The sequence below is a fragment of the Vulpes lagopus genome, chromosome 7 (assembly GCF_018345385.1).
Source record: "Vulpes lagopus strain Blue_001 chromosome 7, ASM1834538v1, whole genome shotgun sequence".
Lineage (NCBI taxonomy): Eukaryota > Metazoa > Chordata > Mammalia > Carnivora > Canidae > Vulpes > Vulpes lagopus.
In genome coordinates this window covers 36,349,909-36,374,729 of record NC_054830.1, presented here as the reverse complement: position 1 = coordinate 36,374,729, position 24,821 = coordinate 36,349,909, and the positions used below count along the sequence as shown (strand labels likewise).

Here is a 24,821-nt window from a genome sequence, read left to right as displayed (position 1 = left end):
TTTTGTCTGACACTTCCCAAGTCAAATCCAACATTTATCAAATGATTCTTAAGTGCTGTATTTAAAAAAAAAATACAGCCAGGAGCTGGCAACCTGGGTATATTAAGCTTTCATTATTGTAAATTTGTATTTTAAAAACCCAGTGTCTTTTTTCGTAAATATGCAAGGGCTTCTCTGACAATTTCTCTTCTTATAAAGCCACCTCTCACTTAAACATGTTAAATAAAACTCCTATATCTAAAATGAATTCTTGGCATCTGGGAGTTTAAAATCTCCCCCAAATTCAGAGGGGAAAAAAAGCTGTATAATTATAGTTCATCTGAGTGCAAGTCATAATCAAAAATTTTTTAAAACCAAAAAGTAATATCTGAGAATGGCATTTAAAACAAAAAAAAGTACTTACTGGCATTTAAAATTTTTTTCATGCAATTTGTTATTCGTTAAATCAGAAGAAAATGTGCAGTACCATTTCTGATAAGGCAAACAATATTCAGAATTGTCATTAACTAAAAACAATTGGCCACCACTATGTGAAAAACCAATGCTTTAATGAGGCTATCAAGAACAACAGTTCAATTATTTCATTGGATACATTAATATTGATCCATAATATACAGTGCTATGGACCATACAGAAATTATTGCTGCATCCAACAGCAGGTGACTATATTATTAACATTACAGTACCAAGCGTCCGCAAGAGACAGTCATTTGTCACTTTTTTTTTTCAAGAAATAGGGTTTTTTAATATACTGTTATCAACACCAACTTTTCCCCAGTGCATTTTTAAAAAATATTAATAAGTGCATTCCTTTGTGCTTTATTTTATATCTCTTAACTTCCTATGTATTTTATTGTTCTTATTGCTTTATTATTTAAAAACAACCAGAAAGAACTTTGTCATCCTATGTATGACCAGGTTGGTTGTAGGGTTTTTGGCAAAGTCAAAAGGTTTGGTATTTCCATTGCCTTACCCGGAGGCAGGTGGACAAGTTTGGCATTTTGGTCACTCCATACGGAGGCCCAACCCCGAGTCACAAGTCTGCTCTCAGGGATGCGGGGAGTGGTGTGGATCATTCTTTCATTGTCACAAACAGCGACCCCAAACCACCGCTCTTGGCTTAACTAGTCCCTAAAACAAATCCACACTCGATTTGGCAAAAAAGAAATAAATAAAACCACCCCCGAGGATGCAGCATTCTCCTGGGCCTCCTCACCCGCCACTCCCAGAAATTGTCTCTTAAGAAGAAGGGGATGGGGAAGCAGGTGACAGTGAGCTCAGGAGTTGCGAAAGTCAGGACAGTGGTACAAGATGCCATGCTTCCTCTCAACGGAGCTTTCTATAAGGTCACTTAGCCCTGGCCATATTCCCTGGGCCAGGGGCTAGTCAACCTTGCTCCATTTTTAAGAACTCTCACAATCAGCTAAAGTAAACAAGCATCACACCATTGCGATCTTTGACTTGTGCAACCAGCTCCCCTCCCCCCATATAAATATGAAGAGAAAAGTAGACAATGCTATGATTGTATCAATGAACACTATGGTACAGTTAGCTGTTCATGCAGATTTGCATCACTATACTAGGAAAAGAGCTATACAATTAAGGGGATTGAAAGAATGGGAATTAATTTTCCCTACCCCCTTTGGTAATAAAGCTATAAAACTGATAGCATCATCAGTGTTTCCAAGGATTCTCATTGCCCAATGTGCATGGGAACTATGCAGTTGATTATTTTCACGGAAGCCATCCATTCATACATCTGACAATCACACCTTCTTTTTGAACCCTCCAATACCCATCCACCAATTCGTATTTGACATTTAAACTCATTTTCTTTTTTTAAAAAAAAACCCTCCTGAATAAGATTTCCTGATGAAAGAAGTTGGCACTCTGTCACTAAAATATATTTAATATTAAAAATATCTGAAGGAAAATTGGAAGCTCTTATATTGTCTACATAGGCACCATGCTCCATGTTCCTCTTGACTATAGATACCATCTTGAAACTGTCTCCTATATTATGGTTCAGTCAGTGCTAGTCCAAAAAAGACTACTGCTATATTTAAGGCACTTCATTCTGAATGGATATGCTTTATGCCACTTGCTATTCAATTGTAGGCTGCTACTGAGAAATTCCATTCAACAGCCTGGCTCTTAACACCATATGTCAGCTGTATAAAACAGGTAGGCCAGATAGATTACATGTAACACTACTGTTATTGCAAAGGACTACACAAGTAGATAATGCACTGAAACTAACTTACAACTTTGCTGCTTGTTAAAACACTGTTATCAAGTAACAGTAATTTGCCAATACAGTATTTCTTTCCTTCCAAAAATTCAGCAAGTTTGCTGAAATAAACCCTAATTTAAATGACCATAATGGGCGTATTAACGCTATGGTTATCAGTCTCCAAGAATATTGCTACTTTTATATGACTAAAAATAAATATGTAAGTTTATTCTCTCTAGAAAGCCAGTTTTAACCTATTAATACTACACCTTAAATGTGTGGAAAAAACAGTTCCGAGTGAGACTGTAATATACAAAATATTCGCAAAGCTCTCTTTAAACACAAGACCTTGCATAAAAGTTTTCTTTCATGTGTGTACAAAGAATGCGGAAAACCACCAGTGAGTTGTAAAAATATTGAAAACTTGCCATTTTAAGATGCATATTCTTACAAATTAATACAAACATACTGAAAAGAACGATGATAATAAAGAATCTGTACAAATCAAACAAACAGTAAAACATAATTTAAAAATAAAAATAGGAAAGCCAATTAGAAACGTGCCCAGTTTGGTTTTATCAAAAGTGAAATTGAAGAGAAGAAAAAAAAAAGGACAACTTTCAGTGCTCCTCAATATTTTACTTTGAGAGGACACTCATTTCCTTTTCAAAATAAAATGTATCTTATGGAAAATTGAATCACACTCATCGATGAGGAAAATTGTAACAGAGCACAGAGTGAAGGACAGCAAGATTAGAGCCCATGTTTCAGAGCCTAGGTCTCTAACCCTCTTCAATTTCACTTGCACCTAAGGAAGGGATCAGTTACATTTTCTAACCAGACAATCCTCATGAAATTGGGTGCACTTTTTTTTTTTGTCTTTTACAGAATATTGTATTGCCTTAAATAGTTTGCAGTAGAAAGACTAAATGCTGTTAGAATGGTACTGGAACTTTAAGGCAGTACCAAGGAATCAATACATTTACAAAATAAAAAAGGGTTAGTGTGGATTTCTTCCTTTCTTTCCTCAATCTCTTTCTTTTTGCTTTTTTTTTTTTTTTTGGTTGCTTTACATTCTTTCGATTAAACTTTACATTTAATTTCCAAAGATGCCACAGACATAAAAATCTCAAACCAAGTTTCCCCTGAATAAAAATGGACAGAAATTTCTCTGATGCAAAAATCCTCTTGCTCAGAAAGCTAAAGTCCAGGGTGAATTCAGTTCACAGATACTGTACACGTATGGTACAAGACTTTGGAGGCATTTGTAGTTGTAAAATAGAATATACAAGTCTGTTTCACAAAATTCTAAAAATAAAATATATCCTGGGCTATTGGTAAAGCATGAAAAAAAATTTCATATTAAAGGAAAATTATCAAGAAAACCCCTTCAGGTAAATTATGAAACCTACGAATCAAGAAAGGAAGCAGTTTTTGAAAGCGCAGAGCAGGGAGGGCCTGCTAACAAGCATGATCGGTTTCTTCCATGCTCATGCTGCTCCTTCGGCTGCTTGTTTTGGAAGCTCCAGGGGACACTGATGAAAGGAGTGGGTCAGTTACACCAACGGGAGAAAGAGTGTCATCCATCAGGATGTCTTCCAGTTTGGATCCCATTTTCGTGGGGACGCTATAGGCTTGGCTACTCTCGGTCCCGGCTCCAAGGTTGTTGTTGAAGGTGATGCTGCCGTCTGTGAGATCAAGCGTCGTCGTACAAGGTAGGTCTGCATGATGCTGAAGGAGGTCTTGGTTGCAGTTCTCAAGAGTGGGTTCCTGCTTGATGATCCGATTCACCAAGTCTGGAGAGCAGAGGCCCGTGGATGGAATAAGTGAAAGTCCATGAGCTCGAGCCTGCATTTCAAGTTCCTAAAATAAAAGTAAAAAAAAAATCACATTTCAAGAGGTGGTTTACAGAGGATTTTAGGGCAAAGTACTATATATGATATACTATAATGACGCATACATGTTATTACATATTTGTTCAAACTCACAGGAGGTATAACACCAAAAGTGAGCTCTAAGGTTAAGTAGGGACTTTGGGTAATGATGTTGTGTGGTGCAGGTGCATCAGCTATAGCAAATATACCACTGTGGTGGGGGATGTTGACAGCACTGGAGGCTGTACAGGTGGGAGAGCAGGGAATATATGGAGATTCTCTCTACCTTTTCCTCAATTTTGCTGTAAATCTAAAACTTCTCTAAAAAGTAACATATTAAAAAAAATCAGATACTTAGAGGAAAAAAATAATAAATTGTTAAAATAATTTTTTAATATTTTAATTAATAAGTATTATTTCTTAAAGTACAGGAACCACTGGTAGTACATGACTTGAGCTTTAGGTGCTATATGGATTTCATTATGTATTAAATATAAAGACACTCTCTCCCAGATGTTACTATTCATGAAGATAAATTTTAAAAATACAGAAATAAAAGTAAATATAAAAATAGAATTTCAAAATGTGAGCTGATTAAAGGAAAATGTTTGGTAAATAACACAGTTTGGGGGTCTCTCCACTATGCACACATAACCAGGGGTGCTACAGGGAACTCTCAGGGCACTGTGACATTTTCAGATATCTGAGGAAATACTATTCCGAGAACCACCAAACTCAAGACAGGTCACAGTCTCAGCATTAAGTCATGCTACGTGCTTCTCCATCACATAACATCGCAGAGCTGGGTCTTTGGTGGCTGCTGTGATAACAAGTAAGAACTGCATGAAAATCAACAAGGGATAAGAAATGAGCGTGGCACTGTCCAAGCAGATTCCATGGTTGGAGAAGCTGTATAGTGCTCAACAGACACATACATCCCATTAGTAGGTAATGTAGTTATTCAAAAATAAAATAAAAATGCTATTTTTCTTTTGGCTTATGTGTTTTGTATTTTCAAATGGTGACTAAGTTGTTAGGACCCAAATATTCAGTAAGTTGCTTGGACCTAACAAAGAAATGGTATGTAGTTCTTTGGCCTAGGGCACAGTGAAACAATTACTAAGATATGAAGGGTTTTATGAACTAATAAAATTTGGGTAGTAATGGCGCAACTTGTGGAAATTGTACATGAGGAACTTAAGCCTGAGAAATGTCGCTTAACTCATCTTACCAGGGCCAAGGGACGTGTTTTGTTTGGTTGGTTTTTGTTTTTTTAATTCCAAAAGAAAGTTCTCATAGGGAGGATGAATAATTTTCTTCTACACTTTCTTCGCATCATTCATATTATGGGCTGAATTGAAAAATTGTTATGTTACAGGGTCATGAGATTGAACCCTGAGTCAGGCTCCCTGTTCAGTGCCCAGTCTGCTTGAGATCTCCCTCTGCTCCTCCCTCCACTTGTGTTCTCTATGTCTCTCCCTCCATCTCTTCTCTCTTTCTCAAATAAATCTTAAAAAAAAGAAAGAAAGAAAAGAAAAATCTGCATGTTCGAGTCCTAACCCCAAGCACCTCAGAATACGACTGTATCTCACCCTTTTTTAGACAGAGTTAAGTTCAGTGAGATCATTTGGGTGGGCCCTAATCCAACCTCCAATAGGATGGATGTCCTTAGAAGAAGAGGAGATTAAGACACAGAGATACACCTAGGTCAGATCATGGGAAAACACAAGGAAAAGGCAGCCTCTGAGAGAAGTGCGGAAAAACCAACTCCACCCACACCCTGACCTTGAATTTCCAGCCTTCCAAATTGCGAGAAGATGCACCTCTGGTGTTTCAGCCACCTGACCTGTGGTATTTATTATAGTGGCCTGAGCAGACTAATGTACTTCCCAACAGTCACAGCCTTCCTGGGTTCTTTGTTTCAAAATGCCCTCCAAGGGAGCTCTTTCCACTCTCCCTGAGTATTCCCTGAACCCTCCTTAAATGAACCCAACTGATTCTCAATGAGTGTTCTGCTTCTACATGCCAAGGCGACTCTTTCTATACTTGTCATACATTAATATAATAATGACAAAATATAAATTTGAAAGAAGTCACCTTGTCTTACAAAGGAGGGAAAAGTAGCCTCCAGTGTGATCCAGCCACTCAACCTTTGCCCACAATCCTAGAAATGTATGTTCCTAAAAAGTCATGTTCAATGTGTAGTAAAGATCATTCTCTGAACACATGACACATAAGAGACGGGAGCGTGAGATGTCACACAAGTATGTGCATGTTCCTTTGCACAATCTCCAGAAACACAAGTCTCTCCAGGCATCATTTTAAAGCCTTAGGCTGTTTAATAAAATTATGGTTCCAATGATATTAAGGCTTCATGCTCTTTCTTCTGTGAAAATTTCTGCATGCATCACTTGGAGTGAAAATGAAAGGGAGCCCTTAGGCCCAAGCTTAAAACATGCACTATTGTAAATCTATACCAACATGCTAATAAGAACAGCTCCCCTACACATACAGCTTGTCTTAAAAAGAAACAACAAAGTTGGATGAAAAGAGGCTAACATCTTACTCTGATCTCTTGTTTATTTTAAAATGTTTATCGGCTGATTAAAGCACTACTTAGATTTCTAAACAATATGGTAAGTCTCATCTGGAGAACTCAGGTTCATGTCGCAGCAGAACCTTCCTAGTTAATAATGTTTTCCATGCTTTGCGAAAGTTCTACAGGCTGCCTCACACTGTCACTAGAAGAAACCCAAGACGTCACCACTGTGGCATTTCCAATCCATGTATTTCACAATATTCATATTCCACGTGAAGAGGCATGTTTAACAAGCTTAAAAGAAAACCTACCTTCTCTTTCAAAATAGTTCCTATGTTTTAACATTTGTATAAAGAAATAACGCATTAGTATAAATTGCTTTTATAAACGGGTATATTAATATGTTAAGTTCAAGAGAAAAGGATCTATGGCTACTTATTGAAGAGATCAGACATAAAACAAAAACCAAAAAAAGATTTTAAAGAAAGGATTTTCAAATGATGTGCAACCTCTGCTTCACTACAGACATTCTAAACTGCACCCCCTAGAGGAGAATAGTCTTCTGCCTCCCTGTCCTGGGGCTGAAAATCACTGCACTGAAATGAGAGATGTGACAGTAGGAAATGTCCACAGTGTTGTGGAGCACTTAAAAGATCTGAGACCATTAGTGTAAATGAATTATTCTGTTAAAGAGATTTGGTGTCTGGAATCAATACCACCAGATCAAACACACTGCTGTCTGAAGGGTCAGGCTTTGCTTACCCCAAACAGCTGCATTGGAAACCTGAAAAAATGGTAAAACGTGGGTCCATCTACTCAAGGAGAAGGGAGTCTATTAATTGTCACTTACTGGTGGACTGTGTTCGAGGTCAGCAAGTAAATGAAAATTACTCTTGCAAAATCCTGGGGTCATCAGCAGAGAGTCCATTTTTCTTTTTCTTCTTTAAGATAGTTTCAGAGGAAGTTATGTCTTTACACTCAGCATGAGAGCCCGAGTGCCTAAGAGGAGGACCAGGAGCTGATACTACAGAAGGACTGCCCCGTCTCACACTTCACACTGGTACATAACATATACTCAATACATAGAATGATGGATAAATTCCACATATTAAAATTAGTACATCTCTAAGCATAAATAGTATGAGTTAAAGATACATATAGCATAATTTCACTATCAGTACCTATTCTTAAAATTGGTATCTTGATATGATTTTCTGGATGTTCCCAAGTTCCCCATAAACAAGGGCTTTGACTGTGGGCTACATACCCCCACCAAATACTAAGGCATCTTGGTATTTAACAACTACAGTCAATTCTTATCATTAGAGGTAATGATTGCTATTGACTGAATGTTTGTCTTCCTGGTCTCCAAATTCATAGGTTGAAATCTAATCACCAATGTGATATGTTTGGAGGTAGGGCTTAGGATAGTGAGTAGGTCATGAGGGTGGAGTTCTGAAGAAGGGGATTCGTGCCCTTGTAAGAGAAAGATGGGAGAGCTCCCTCCCCGCACTGCCATGTGAAGACCCAGTGATTTACCTGTCTACGAAACAGAAACAGGCTCTCACCAGATAGTGAATCCACCTGGACCTTGATCTTGCCCTTCCTAGTTTCCAGAACTTTGGGAAATAATGTTTGTTGTGTAAGCCACCCAGTCTATGGTGTTACAGCAGTCCAAATGCACTAAGATAGGTATGTTCTATAAAGAGGCTCTGAACCCTGAGTTAGTAAATATCAAACGATGCTCCTCGAGGAAAATACAGAGTTGGGTTTCCAAGAGTGCCCTGTCACATTTTCATTAACCAATCAACATGTAACCTTGCTTTATGTTTAAAGACACCTTAATATATAATGTTGATTCATTAACATCAAACTCACAGCCAACAGCACTGCGACTCACATATGAAAGAAACTCATCTCCATGAGACACCTCACAGCCTTTTCATGCTTAGGAACACCAGACAACTTCAGTAATACCCTTAGGGGCCATTTTAAACAGCAAAATTCACACATAAAACCCACAGAAATGTGAAAAGCATGGGACTAAGGACCATGAAAAGGATGCTTATTTACCACATGAGCTGAAACAAGACAGCAGGTCATTATTTTGTTCAACCTTAACTCAAATTAGCCACTTTGCACGTGTCCACTAATGACCATGACAGTGCCAAAATGTTGATCTTGAGCTTACAGTAAATTCTTATGAGTAGCAAAGTCACAAACAGGGACATAAATAACAAGTACCTACTATATAGAATCATGTAAATCAAGTCCCCCATGGCTTATTATATCCCCTCTCCTCCCACCTCCATGTCAGCGACATATTGGAAACCCTACACAACACATGCCCCGTACCTGTATTCTGAGCAACAAATGCCGGTTGGCGTGCTCCAATTTCTTCTGTCGATTTTCAAGTTCTTTTGCGCGTTGCTGTTCTCGTTGCAACTTTCGGATATAGTCCACAGATGCTTTTAAGATGGTTCCCTTGTTCCAACGCATGTCTCTGTAACAAAGAGGAAGAAAACAACCTTTTTCGGGATTTGAGGCACAATGAAAATTCATTATCCAGAGCATTCGATTTCTAAAGACAAGGTAACAATGACAAGTTGATGACAGCTATCATTCACTGAATGCCTGCCATGTGGACACTGTTCACCCACTTCTTACATATCCTACTTAACCCAGGCAAGTGCCTTGAAAGGGAAGGCTGTTGTGCACATGCTGAAACAGACACTACTCAGTATGCCCTTGGTTACAGAGCTACTATCAGGTGGAGTCGGGACTTAAATTTAGTTCTGTTGATTACAAAAAACAATATTCTTAAAAACTATATTAAAGAGTCATAGGTTTCTAGGACTATCCAAGTTAGCTCATTCAGACAAGCAGAATAATCTATAGTTAACAAAAAAAATCCCTGAGATCCTACTACTTGACCATGTGTAGCATAAAAGCGATATCCTTGGATTTTCTCATGAACATTCATGGCCAAGTTCTCTAACCTCTCTCTGTGTCCCTGTTTCTTCATCTATAAAACGGTGATAGTACACATGTATGAAGAACAGGCTCTCAGGCTTGCAGGTATGTTACAGAAATCCAAGAAACCCTCTCAGATATGAATGTGCTATGAAAAGTTTAGAATGCAATTCAAGTAACAGAGCACGCACTGTGTCAAAGGCCCAGAAGAATAACTACAATGGCTATATTTAAACAGCATTTACTATGTTTCAGGTATGTTTTAAGGTATTTTATAGCCCATTTAATCATAACAACCTCACTAGCTAGGCACTAATATATTGTCCCCATTTTGTAAAGTGGGAAACAAAGACACAGAGAGCTGGAGTAATTTGCCCACGGCCACACAACTAGTAAGCGGCAGAGCCAGGAAGCCTATATAGAGGATCTGGCCCCAGACTCCATGCACTGAACCCTTATATCATTCTTATGTGACTGAGTGCTCAAAACAACCAGACTGAGTAAAAATATTCTGAACTCCTACCCTCTTTTTTTAATAGATGAGGAAAATCAAGTGTCTTTCCCAACATCACACATCTAGTAAGGGACTGGAATTTGAACCCAGGCAGCCTAAGCTTGGTGCCTGTCAGTTTTTAATCACTGTGGCTGTAATATACTCATGTATGAGGAAATTAAGAACACCATTAAAATGTAGGTTAGAAGTGAGCTGAAAAATTTAGAGCACTGCAGAAAAATAATTAAGAATGAAATTAGAATTACATTAAGTAGTATTTCTGTGGCACCTTAATCTGAGCTCTTTCATAGACAATGTTCATGATGACAACGACAAGGACAGTGAAAAAAAGAAAAAAAAAAAAACAGAAACAACTTAATGTATGAAAACTCTTCTACCCTACAACCTATAGCTGCTGAAGGTTGATCGGAAGTATCAGCCGGGATGTGTGAATGGAGAGTCATTAAAACAAGTCAACAAGTAATTGATCCTCCTATGGATTAGATGAAGAACAAAACAGAAATTCTCCCATGAGAGGCAGACTTACAGACCCCAGAGAATCCCCTGGGGTTGGTCCCTGGGGTCTGAGCACCAAAGATGGCTATCCAGGGAGGTGTCCTGAGATAGAGGGAGCACAGAGGGGACTTGTTTAATGTTCGAGGCTGAGATCAAAGTAACAGACTCTTTAGCAGCCAGAAAGAAATGTAACCATAGTGAAAGATGCCTTAACTAGGCCAGTAAGTTGAAAAACCCTTACTGAAATATATAGGCAGCTACTCAGTTTTTAAGAAGTGACTGTTCTAAACAATTACCTTAGGTTTTGCTGCCTTGTGAGACTCATTCAATCAATTATGCTTTTAGGCTTAAAGAAAAGGTATTCAAACTTTTTTTTTCCTTTTAATTAGAGAGCAACCCTTTTTTCACACAGAAGTATAAAAAAGATCCCCAATATATAAATCAACAAAAGCAGATCTGCTGTAGGGGAGGAGGGAGTTATGGGGCTAAGACCCTGGGCAGCTGGACTATGTCCCTATAGCCCCAGAGCCTGTTCCAGAAATCTAGTATGGAAAAACCCCTAGTAGAGATTATAGTCCGTTTATCTTAAAACAATGCCTACAATTAAAGATCATTATCAGTTCAGATTATAAACACGTAAGTATTCTAATACAATAGAGAAAGAAGATATGCAAATACAGGCTTTCACTGCAGCCCCATAATTTCATAATACGTTGCTAAAGAGATTCACATGCTACAGTTTAAAAGAATATGCTAAAAAGTGAAAGCTGATAAAGAACAGGAAAATGGGAATTCAATTTCAACTATCATGCAAGACTGACTATAGGAAATGAAGGTCACAGCCCCTTAGTAGGATAAATTTGTGCTGCAGAACTGAGAATCTGAATGTTTTGAGTTTCAAAATGGCTTTCCTTGAAACCTGGGAAAGCAAAGTGTTGATGATGGAAATTGTGCTTGAACATCCATCAAAACCACCTTACAATGGGCAATGATTTTATTTTATTTTGTCACAAATTCCCTGACAATAATGTGAATAGCAAATTTAATAAGCCTTGCATGAATAATGCTTGATTTCATCTTTACATTTTATTAGGTAGCTAAAAGGTCATATTCAAAGGCTAATTTCATCGGATGCCTGTGGGAGCCATTAAAATGTACACATTCTCTAGCCCCTTACTTCAAATGGGCCACTTTCTAATGGATAAAAATTGTGTATTTGTTGTCCTACTTGCTGACGTTGCTGGTAGGAAAATTATCTTTACTACTGTTATCTCCGTCTGAAAGGGAGCAGGAGAGGAGCAGAGACTGGAAGCTGTAACCCAAATTAGCTGATGTGTACTTAAAAGAGGATTAAAAATTACTTTTTTCTACATTGGTAAAACATACAGAAGGCATGCAAGTTTTCAAAAAAAAAAAACCATCTTTGAACTTTTGTCTGTTGAATATTGTTAAACTTGAAGTCTCGAATACCAGCTCTCAGGGCCCATAAGATATTGTATGAGTATATATAGCAAATAGTCAACAAATCTAAAGAGCTACTGAAATCTCTGTCCTGCATGAACTGTTCAGAGAATTCTAGCAGCTTGGGGATCATTTGCCAAGGAGTCTCAGATTTCAGAAAGTCACCTCTTCATATCCAACGGGAACAGCTCATGCTCAGTAACCCTTGAATACATACAATTCAGCTGATTGCTCTCAAAAGTTTAGTTGATGAGTCCAACCAAAATAAAGATATAAGAAGTATACCAGAAATGGAATCAAAGGGAGAGGGGGTGCTTCTTGACTCTAGTTTCTATAACTGTGCACTTTTCGCAACAATATGAATAAGCATTAAGGTACCAAAAAATATACGATGCAGATTAACATGGAATTGTACTCACGGATCATTTGACTTGGGAATCAAAGTACCTAGTTCTTTAATGCGGTCATTTATGTTAAATCGTCGTCTTCGTTCAACTTCAAGAAAAGAGCATAGGAAGGGACTATTAGTAACAGCACCACATACACTTTTAGTGTATCTTGTTAAAGCCATGTGTGTATTACCTTTGCTGGCTCAAGGCAATGCAACCCGAATCTGTATTTCCCCTGTGTTACCATGTTTTCGGTACTAAGGTTAAAGCACTTCAAGAAAATGAGCCACCTTTGTACAGAACTTTATCACTTACAGAGTCCCAAGATTGTGATTCCTCATTTGATCCTATAACATAACCGAAATTAGACTTGGTATCTTCAATTATAAATGTCAAAACTACTTTGGGGATATTAGAGGCTTGACAAGGACACCCAGCAGTAAGTGGGAATAGAAAGAAGTCAACCCTGAGTATTTCAGAATAGGGGGTAGCAAACTTTTACAGGGCTGGATGATGAGTTACTTTTGGCTTTGAAGTCTAATGGCAAAATTGAGGATAGTATGTAGGTACCTACATAATGAGAAAGGAAATAACTTTCCATAGCTTTTTTTAATTGACAAAATTCAAAATGTGGTAATATTAACTGGATAAAAGTTTTCTGCAATGCAAGTCTATCAACAAGAAGCAGTGGATGCCAGAATTTGGATTTTATATAATTTTCACATATCATAGAATTTTTTTAAAAAATTTTTTAACCATTTAAAATTGTAAAAAGCATTCTTAGCCTACAAGCCATACAAAACTCCCTGCTCTAGGCCCAATGTTGCCCAATAGAAATACAACGCAAGTGACTCTGTAATTTTAAATTTTCTAGTAGTCAACATTGAAAAAGTGAAAAGAAAAAGGTAAAAGTAATTTGAATATTTTTGTAAACCCAATATATCCAAAATATCATCAATTCAACCTGCAATCTATGTAAATATTAATAAATTAAATATTTAACATTCTTTTCTTTGTCCTAGATTTTTGAATCCAGTGTATAATTTATACTTCTAGCACATCACAATTTGAACTAGCCACACTTCAACAGGCAGTTGGGTTGAGTGGCTACAGTACTGGGTAACACAAGCCTAGGAGTTAAGTCTAGCTTGCTTAACTATACATGCATCCTAATGGAATCCCTATTTTATCAATTCAGTTACATGTTTAGCTAAATTATCATCTTCTTAGGGAGGATGAAATAGTCAAGCATATGAGTTAACAAATGTTTCAGGTAGGTAAATTTACCTACTCTGACAAATAAATTCCAAATAACTTAAGGTCTAATAAATTGGATTAAAGACGTTAATATCTCACTTTAAACATATTATGACCTGATAAATATTTATATTTGACCTACTAATACTCCATACACTTTTCGTAAATAATATTATATACTACTTTCCCAACACATACTGTGTTTTTTTTCTTAGCTGAGTGATCACTTCTATGATTCAATCATAGAAATTATTTAAAATACTTCCTTAATGGGGATCCCTGGATGGCTCAGCAGTTAAGCATCTGCCTTTGGCCCAGGGTGTAGTCCTGGAGTACCAGGATCGAGTCCCACATCAGGGTCCCTGCATGGAGCTTGCTTCTCTCTCTGCCTATGTTCCTGCCTCTCTCTCTCTCTCTCTCTTTCTATGTGTGTCTCTCATGAATAAATAAATGCAATCTTAAAAAAAATAAAAATAAAATACTTCCTTAATATTAAGCTTTTATAAAATAGAAATAGTGATACTCAATGGTTCTAAAGAAGGAATTTTGGGACCTCTGATCTTCTAACTAACCTCCTCTAAAACTCTGAAGCATGACATATCTTCTGACTTTTCCAAGCATATAAAATAATCATAAAGATTCAAACAGCACTGAAATTCATAAGATGAAGTAAAAGTACCCTATGATCCAGATATGACCACTGTTACGTTTCTTATATATCTTTTGGGACAATTTTTTATTCTCTAAATATGCTGCATACCCAGGGCACAGTTCTTGGGACCCTTCTTATCTACATTCACTTTTGGTGATCTCATTTAGACCCATGGTTTTCAACACCACATATACACTGATGACTTCCCTAGTTGTATTTCCAGCTCAGACAGGTCCCTGGAACTCCAAACTCATATGTCTGGCTACTAGAGGTTTCCACAGGGAGGGTTAATGAGCAGCCCCAATACTCTGCACACAAACTCCTGGTCATCCATGCTCAAATAACTCTACCCATAGGCTTTTCCACCTCATTTAATGTAGCTCCATCCTTCCAGTTACTTAGGCCGGAATCTTGGAATCAATTCTGTACCTCTGTTCCTCTCACATACCACATTTGATTCATCATCAAAGTCTGTTGGCTCTACCTTCAAAATATTTCCAGAATCTGTCCACTTCCAATCTCTACTAATAGAAGCCACCATCATCTCTTGCCTGGATGACTGCAGTGCTCCTAACTGCTATCTCTGTATCACCTATGTCTACTACTTCCTACCCCCTTTGGTCTATTTAGACCACAACAGCCAGAGGAATGTGGTTAAAACGTAAGTCAGAGCATCCAACCCCTTGCTGAAAACCCGCCAATTATTTACCCACTCACCTAGACAAAAGACATCTCTGACAAAGATCTGGTGGGCTCCCATTCCTCTGATCTCGTGTTCTACTCTTCTCCCTCTCTGACCACATCTTCTGTCATGACTCATTTGTGTCAACCTCCTTAAAGCCCCATGGGCTTCTTGCAATTCCTCAAACACTTTAGGGCTTCATACTGCTGTTCACTCTGCCTGGAACACTTCCCCCAGATATCTGAATGGCTCTGCCCTCATTTCCCTCAGGAAGTGACTCAAATTTACTTCTGAGCCTTCCCTGACCACTCTATTTAAAATTGAACCACCACCTCCTTCCATGCCTATTCTGATACTCGATTCCATTGCCTGTACTTTGTCTCATCAAAGAACTTTCTACCACCTGCATATTTCATTTGTTTGTATTTATATATATATATAAAAATGTATGTATGTATATTTATTCACTGATGCAAGTACCTATATGAGTCTGGCACCCAGTAGACCCTCAGTAACTAAGTATTAAATAAAGAATGATAAAGTAGAATTATAATAAAAATGCTTCTGTGCCTATCTTTCCTCATTTAACAGTAACATCATACAACATTTAGATAGACTACACTTTATTTAATGCAGTGCCTTCCCTCCACAATTATTTTTTATTATAACTTGCAAAATTTTGCAAAACATACAGAAGTGCATAAAGGAAAAAGTAAAAGCCAACTGCTTACAACATGCAACACCTACTTGCCTCAAGAAATGGGCAATTGATAAAGGTAAACTCCTAAATCTCTCCCAGCGCGCGCACACACACACACACACACATGCACATCTCTATCCAGTGTGATCTTTTTCTAAAATGTACCTATTTTTCTGCCACTTGCTCTTCTGACTCAGTAATATATTGTGGACATCCATGTAAGTCAGGTGAAACAGACCAACTCTATTCTTCTCAAGAGCCACTGAGTATCCCATGTAGGAATGTAACATAATTTACTTACAAATACTCTACTGATGAATATTTAGACTATTTCCAATTTCTCCCTTGTTGTCAACAGTATAAGGAGTATTTTGGCCGGTGTTCACATGTACGTTTTATTCCTATGTAGTTCTTGCTCTATATTGAAAACATCAATTTACTGTATTTTTTGCTCATCTATTCTATCTGCCTTTGACTCAAATGGAAACCCATAAGAGTGGGAAGCCTATCTGGTTACTTCTGTAGAAAAATGCCTGTATAAAACGGAAGCTCAATAAATAGTTGTGAGTAAATAAATGAATGTATTATTGTGCACGTTTTGGCAACTGTGTTTACAAGGTGAGTTTCTAGGAGAGGAAAAGCTATGCCAATGCACAATCTAAACTTGAGTATTCATTTCTAATGGTTAGATGAGATTTTAATATGTTTTTGTAGCCCTTAGAGTGTATCTTGATCATGTTCATACTTTATGGACCACCCTTAACTTGAGGGTATGGGTGCCTAAGTCAAGGCCTTGTTTTTGACAAGATCCAACTTAGTTTTCCACATTTCAGTTAGGTAAAGTTTTAGATAATGCTTAATTATCTTAATTCTAAGTTATTTGAAAAGAACTATCTTAGAGTACAGTTACTCGGAAGATGAAGGAGACTTGAGAAATATTAGTGTAAATCTTTTGGTGGAAAGGAGCAAAGCTTCTCATACTTGAAATAAGAATGAGAAGGGTAGACTCTATTAAAAGAAAAAACTTGGGCAGCCCTGGTGGCCCAGTGATTTAGCACTGCCTTCAGCCCAGGGCGTGACCCTGGAGACCCGGGATCGAGTCCCGCATCGGGCATGGAGCCTACTTGTCCCTCTGCCTGTGTCTCTGCCTCTCTCTCTGTGTGTGTCTCTCATGAATAAATAAATAAAATCTTTTTTTTTTTAGAGAAAGAACTCACCCCCTCTGGGGCCCAGCAATTCCATTTCTCAGTCCCTAACCTAGAGAAACAAACTCCCCTGTCCACCAAAAGGCCTGTGTGCAAATGTTCACTATGGCACTATTTGTAACAGGAAAAAACTGGAAGCAACATAAATATTTAGTAGTAAGAGGATTACTGAATTTCACACAGCCACGCTGTGGAATAGTATGCAACAGTTTTTTTTAAAAGGAGACAGATCTAGACTAGTAACAGCAAAAGTTCTTTGGGACAGGCTGCTGAGTAAGAAAGCAAATGGCAACAAATATGGATAACATAATACTGCTTGTGTTAAAACAGATGCACAAAAAGCCCATTATATTGCGTGTGCACGTGCGTGTGTGTATGTGTGTGTGTGTGTGTATTCTTAAATACATGGGCAGAGGCTGGGAAGACCAATAGTAAATTGAAAACAACGACGACAATGATCATGATGACTCCTAGGAATCAGAGGAGAACTCTAGCTTTATTCTATCATTTTAAATTTTGGTCTCATTCTATCATTTTTTTATGAGGACAAAATATTTAATTGTAACTTATATTCTTAAAACTCAATGTAGGAAGAAGAGGACAGGAGGCCGTAAAAGGAAAAATTCACACACATGCGCCAATGACTTCTTACCACCAAACCCAATCTTTTTTATTTTTTTTAAACTATGCAGCCTCTTTCACTTTTGTTTATGAAACAAAAATCTTAAGTTCTCATAGGAAAAAGCTTAAAGATTTGATTAAGAGTAAATTAAACACATACAAAATAATTTTAAATGTTGGAAGGTTTTTTATTTTAAGTCACAGTTTAAGTTGGAAATTTGGGAGGCTATCTCACCCAGACTCCCCTCCAACTGTTTCATTTTTTTTCCTTTCAAATCTCACTGGAGAAGATGATCCCATAATCCCCTTTTGTTAATAAGTTCCAGTGTGAGCAACACTTATAATTGGGTAGTTGGGGATCAAGTCTCCCTCTCACCAAACACACACACACACACAAACACACACACACACACACCAAAACCATTACTATAAACAAGTAAATACTCTTTAGAACACTGAAAAAATTTCAATCTGATCAGGGATAAAATACGGGAAAAACCTCAGTTTCTCTGAAAAACATATTTTCCTCCACAGAATGTACCTTTAACAGCAATGTATATCAATTTCCTCCCAAGAGATTTTAAACAATTTTGATACAAGGGGGAACATTCACTCCAATATCAACATCATGAACATAAAACCAACTTACTCAAGTTGTGATTGTCCTTTTTTTGCCTCTCTTTAGCCAATGCTCTCGCTTCAGATTCTGTGGGAAAAATACACGCTGTGCACGTGAATGAAGTAATTAGAAACGGGAACTGTTTAAGGCACACAATGACGTACACTATAAAACATCTCATTTTCTAGATATATATGGAACTATATCTGACCAAACTCTCATAATATTAAAAAAAAAGTTTTTTTAAAAATTCTGTTTCTTCAAAAGCTTGTATTTTTTCAAAAGCAATATATATCTAATAAATGCAAAGATTTGACTGCCACAGAATGGTAAAAGACCAGTAACAAAGGTGTCTCACTCACTATGAACATACAAGAAGAAAACTAGAAAACTATGGAAATTTGCTGTTGCTATTCTATGATCAGGAGTTGATTTTTCTTTTTTTCTTTTTTTCCTTTTTAAAAATTTGTTTTAGAGAAAGAGTATAAGCGAGAGGGTTAGTGGGAGAAAAAGCATCTCAAGCAGACTCCACACTGGGTGCAGGGCCTAATGCAGGGCTTGATTCCACAACCCTGCAATCATGACCTGAGCTGAAACCAGGAGTTGGACGCCATGGGAGTCAATTTTTCCTTTCCTGAAACAGAACTTTTCAGTATTTCTTCAATGCCTTTGTAACACATGAACATGAAAACCAGTGAGAAAAGCTACCATGTTGGATCTTCTAACTGGTGGAAATGGATTTTTTTTTTTTGGAACTTGGAGTGAGGTTCCAACAGAACTTGCTAGAATTAAATAATGCCTGTAAGGATCAACTATTTACTAGTCTAAGTTTTGAAAAACAAAAATAGGAATAGTGTACAAAGGTGTTAGGTGACAACTTCATTTGAAAAGATGTATTTGCATAGAACTCTTGTGAGATCTCTTGTGAGGAGGGATGACTTTGTAACTTACAGACGGCAAAACAAAACAAGAGGCAGTTGTTTGATTAATCCTGGCATTCTGGGACCTCCTGTTACTTTCTTTATACAAGTGATATCTTTTGAAACATTATACTATGACAAATCAGAATTTTACTCAAAATTCAAAATCTTTATAACTCATAGCCACTGAAGCTTATATACATATGTACATTTATTATATGTGTATTATATATACATATATACACATAAATAATTCAGAAGCTGAATTATTTCAGTTGGGAAGATCAATCCATTTTCTTTTTTTTTTCTTTCCTTTTGATCAATCCATTTTCTTTCTTTTTTTTTTTTTCACTTTAGCATTATGGGCACCCTCCCCTCTAGTATCTTATTTTGTTTCATTTTGTTTTATTTTTTCAATTTGCTAGCCCACAACCACGATTTTTTACCCATCTACCTCAACCCACCAAGTGTAGGCCAGCTTTGGTCAAGGCAATCCAGTGAACTTCACTGCCATTTTGTAGTTTCACCCATATCCTCCCCAAGGCAGTAGACTCTTGGCCTTTGGGAGGAGGGCTCTTCCTCAAGCTTAGATAAACCCTCTGCAGCCTCAGGGTATTCTTCAGTATTCATCCTCTCTGGGTAGCTATATGCCTGCTCATAGTTAACAATTCTTTATCTTTAACCTCCCCTGTTCAAATCATGGTGCCCTCTGCTTCCTGACTAGACCCTAACATAAGAAGGAAAATCACTTAATAAAGATCGTTTATTTTCCCTTAGGTCAGATCTGAGTCCTAAACTTATTCTCTTTGGCTACATCATGCTGTCTCTCAATCTAGCAGTGTTCAGAACCCCAATTCCTGTCCATTTTCTCATTTTCTTGGCATTTTACCCTTTCTCCTGTCTCAAGTGGTCATTTTCTAAGATACAAAGTGATTCTAGAAGTGTATAGTTCATTATATCTCCTTCTTTTTAAAAAAAATAAATTTATACCCTCTTACTCATTTCTCTCATTCTCACCCCCTGCCTCTGTTGTTTTGTTTTTGAAGAAATAATCATACACATAATTCAAAAGTCTACTTTGGGGGTGCCTGGGTGGCTCCATTGGTTAAGTATCCGACTCCTGGTTTTGGCTCAGGTCATGATCTTGGGGTTATGAGATCTAGCCCTGCATCAGGCTCCGTGCTCAGCTCAGACTCTGCTTGAGATTCTCTCCCTCCCCCTTTCCCTCCCTCTCTACTCCCTCTCCACTCGTGCTCTCTCTAAAATAAATAACTTCTTTTTAATTCTAAAAAAAAAAAGGTCTGTTTTGCATTTAAGTCATAAGAATTTTGTTCATACCACACTAACCATATTTTATCATTATTGAGTACAGACCTCATATTGTATTATTTTGTAAGACTTCGTGATATTTTTCTTTCCAGGTAAAGTACCTACTTTTGTTGACTTTCAACGGGTTTTACATATCAATTCATTTATTACCTCTTTTAACCTAAATCAATGTTTTTTTTTTTAAATGGTCTTTCTCTTACCATTATCTTCTGAAGTATTTTTTTTAAAAGACACACTTGAACAAACAGGAATTTTTTGCCCCAAATATATATCTCATATTCTTAGACTGTTCATTCATCTAATCCTACAAGATGCAAGGACCAGACATTAAAAAGGGGGATGAGGTGAGGGCCATAAACTCAGTATGGTAGAATGTCAGTTCTAATGTAGTTTTGTCATGTTTTAATGGCCAAATGCCTTCCCTAAAGCATTAAACAAAATGGCAAAATAGGTAATTTCTCAGTGCCTCAGGAACAAACAATATCCATCGCTCCATTTTATAATCTTATTTTTTTTTTTACTCTGTGTAATAAAGCTTTTGCACATGATGTAGCAGAAATAACAGGAGGCATCCGAAGATGGAAGAGACTCATTCCTACTCTATCTTGACAACTGCAGGCTTAAATGCAGGTCAAAGAAAATTTCAGACCAGGGTTCTCAAACTGGAATGCCTCTAGGGGCTTGGCAAGCAACACAAACACCAGACTGTGTAGAGACATTTTTTAGGTAAAAGTGTTGCCTGCTGCACCACCTCAAAGGGGACAGCAGCCAAAGACACCATGATGGGTGTCATGGAATAATAATGGTGCTTTGGAGTGACAGCAGATCCAACTCCCAGTACCTCAAGAAAAACTGGCAACCAAGATTTCCAAGTATAAATCCTTCATCTTAAAATATTGCTCGATACTTTCACCACAGTACCGACCTAAAAAAAGTATGTCTACAAATTGGGAATAGTCTAGAGGTCACAACTTTGATAACCTCACTTGTCAGAAAATAAACAGAAAATCCCCAGGAAGAGGCACACTTGCCAGTATTTACCTGTGAGCTCCCTTTTTATGTTGGGAAGGTTGGCTGGACAGGAGTTGCTGATGGTGAGGCCTGGGGGAGGCAGGCCTTGGTTGCCATAAAGATCAATCAGATTTCCAGAGACAGGTAACTAGAGAGAGAAGCAATAACAGAAATGAACTACTGAGCAATTCCTAGGTTATTCAGCTAGCACCCAGATCTATTCCAGACTTTATCTAAAAGAAATGGTTTGATGTTGAAAATCATATTTTAAAACAGAAAAGCAAGACATGTTTACCTTTCCACTCACTTAGATAAATGGTGACCTTGACTTGTTCCCTTTGAGAGAAGAAAGGATGCAGAATCCAAGACCCATAAGATGGTTCTACAAGCAGCTAATAGTTATATTTTGAGCAAGTAGACAACAAATAATATGGCAAACTCATTATGGAGCACATCCAGCAGCATATAGCAGATGTTTAGTAAATGCTGACTATTACAGTCTAATAGGGTTCTATGTGGCATGGCTTTTTCCACCAAATTAGGTTTCTCGTCAAAGTCACTTTTTTCCTTCTCTCTCTTTCCCTCTCCCTTTTTATCTCTTTTTATAGGGAAAAGGAATGAAAAGTGTTTTCTACTAGAAAAGAAATGGTTTCCTTATTGCTAAAGAAAAGCTCTTTTCCTTGAAACTGAAATCTCTCACAGAACCACAAGAGGGAGCCCACTGACTTTAATAAAACAACAAAAATTTACACTTAAAAAAAAAAAAAAAAGGGTAAAGAAATATTTAGCCCTCTTGAGCTAGCTTAAGAGTGTTTTTCTCCAGGTCTGAATTGAATATTTTGAAGTAGTGAACTTCTTTCTGTCTCCAGTGCTGACTTCCTTTTGTTGTATATGCATTTCCCTGTACCTAGTTCACTGATGGAGTTTAATGCACCCATTTTTGTGAACATGAGAAGTCCCAGGCATTTCTTCTGCCCACCCTCTGAATATTAATTATGGGGGCACAGTTAAGTGACCGCACTACTGCCAGTGCAGAAGCTCCCCGTTACCAGCTTAATTCAAACAACCGCTCTGTTATTACCAAGTAAGACTTAGAGCATTCAGCCCATCCCATCCTTGATTATACACTCTGAGTTTTACTTTACATCTGAGAAAACTCAATCTAGACAGCACTTTCAAGTTGTTTAGTGACCAAGAGGTATTGAGTAGAGATTATACTACATCTCACCTTTCATTTTCTCCAATGGCCACTACCATACAAATAAAAATATCCCGCAAGATAAAGATAATGAATGCATTTCCCTTCATTGATAGGCTTTGACCACCTATTCCTTTTTTTAAAACATTTATTTATTTATTTATTTATTTATTTATTATTTATTTATTTATTATTATTTATTCATGATAGACAGAGAGAAGAGAGACAGAGACACAGGCAGAGGGATAAGCAGGCTCCATGCCGGGAGCCCGACGTGGGACTCGATCCCGGGGCTCCAGGATTGCGCCCTGGGCCAAAGGCAGGCACCAAACCGCTGAGCCACCCAGGGATCCCCTGACCACCTATTCCTAGTGTGGTTTCTAAATAAGTACTCTATGAACTAACCCCCAATAAAGAGGTAGGAGAGGTCTGTACTTTCTGACTTTCTGACAGGTAAACAAGACACTTGCTCTAATATGACTGAGGCTGAGAGCAGGAAGGACAGGCAGATCGACAGAGTATGTCTCTCTCTTATCCATTCAGTCTTTTGCTTCTTTTTGAAGGCAGGATTTATATTATGTATATAAAATGTAATACACATTTCCCACCACACAGATTCACATATAAACAATGCATTGTGACAATTTAAAATGCCCTTGAACCACAATTCAAGGTCCTCTAGCTAAAAACCTGATAAAAAGTGACTTTGATGATTAGCTGTCATTTTACTAAGTGGTTTTATTTGAAGTAGGTCACCTTCCTAGGGTCAATCTTGCTCTGTGCACGATCAGTTCTACTCTTGTCCAACTTAAGACAGCACAGTGAAAGATGTGCAAATGTCTCAATACAGCGCTGTAAAGAGTAAAGAGTCAGAGCATCAAAACTTATAAAGCTGCTATGACATCTCATAACCCCTCTGCATTCCAAAGATTTATTTTATCTTTCTGGAGCTCCAGATTTTCAGAGGAACTGGTCAGTATTGAATGTGGCCTCAAAATTCAATGTAACAAGCTAAAAAATATACTTCTATACCCCAGAAATACAAATCATATCTATAATATCTTCAAATGCAAGCTGCAAGCAAAACAATGCAACTGTGTTGTGATGATGATTTGTTAGGGAAAATTAATAGACAAGAGATACACAGTAAGCTTTAAAAAAAAAAAAACCCTTTAAGTCATCTATGGATTTACGCTGAACAGATAGATATCTAATTATAAGCTTTTCCAGGACAAGAACATGTTTTCTTTTTAATTTATTTTTTTTTAATTTTTATTTATTTATGTATTATAGTCACAGAGAGAGAGAGAGAGAGAGAGAGAGAGAGGCAGAGACACAGGCAGAGGGAAAAGCAGGCTCCATGCAGGGAGCCCGACGTGGGACTCGATCCCGGGACTCCAGGATCACGCCCTGAGCCGAAGGCAGATGCTAAACTGCTGAGCCACCCAGGAATCCCTGGAGGGAGATGAATTAAAATCTCTAGAACAGGATGCCTTATCAGACACTCCACCAAGATCAGACATCATTACTTCCAGTCCAAAAAGTGGCTTATAACCCTCCACCTACTTCTCTAAAAGATTTCCCGCTTCGGCTGCTTTTCCAATACTTGCTGATTAGCAGCTGGCAGCATACAACCTGCCAAGATATTTTGCTGGGGAACATTATTTTGTGGGCACCTACTCTGGGTCTGGCACAGAACTAGAAAGGTACTTTGTATATGTTGCTTTAATTGATTTTATGAAAGAAAAGCCGTAGTTCTAGCTATGTCTGAATAGAGCTTCGTGGCAAGAGGTTCATATACTACGTTAATAGCAGTATTTGGGAGGCGGTGTCAATCTGCTGATAAACCAAGTAGAAACTGCAATTTTCAATTAATCTCCAACTGGATCTAAGCAAATAAAAACCTAGTTGCTCACTAGCCAAGTATGGTTACTCAAACTTAGAAATTAATAGTGCAGGCTGCCTTAGGAGCCAGAGAACTCGGTTAAAACCTGTCTGTGTATAACTGACCTGCTGTGTGATACTAACCTTTCTGAGGCATGGTGCCCCCTTTGAAAAGTGACAATCCTATCACCCATCTCACAGAGTTTTGTGAGAATTAGAGGTTCAGTAGGTGAAACACCGTATTTAAGTGATCAATAGTGCCATG

General features: G+C 37.7%; 1 protein-coding gene across 8 annotated transcripts in view; it reads right to left on the bottom strand.

The window, feature by feature from the left end:
• Positions 1–527: 527 nt before the first annotated feature.
• MITF (melanocyte inducing transcription factor) overlaps positions 528–24,821 on the bottom strand; it is a 216,128-nt gene continuing 191,834 nt past the window's right edge. For 5 of the 8 annotated variants that reach the window (XM_041762249.1, XM_041762248.1, XM_041762255.1 and 2 more), the window contains exons 6-10: positions 21,505–21,622; positions 18,245–18,319; positions 12,509–12,584; positions 9,002–9,149; positions 528–4,096 (exon numbers count right to left, since the gene is read on the bottom strand). In XM_041762249.1, coding sequence (XP_041618183.1) covers positions 3,695–4,096; positions 9,002–9,149; positions 12,509–12,584; positions 18,245–18,319; positions 21,505–21,622 — 819 coding nt within the window. In that variant the 3' untranslated portion in view covers positions 528–3,694. The remainder of the gene's footprint in view (positions 4,097–9,001; positions 9,150–12,508; positions 12,585–18,244; positions 18,320–21,504; positions 21,623–24,821) is intronic. The other 3 variants (XM_041762251.1, XM_041762250.1, XM_041762254.1) reach the window with 1 other exon arrangement.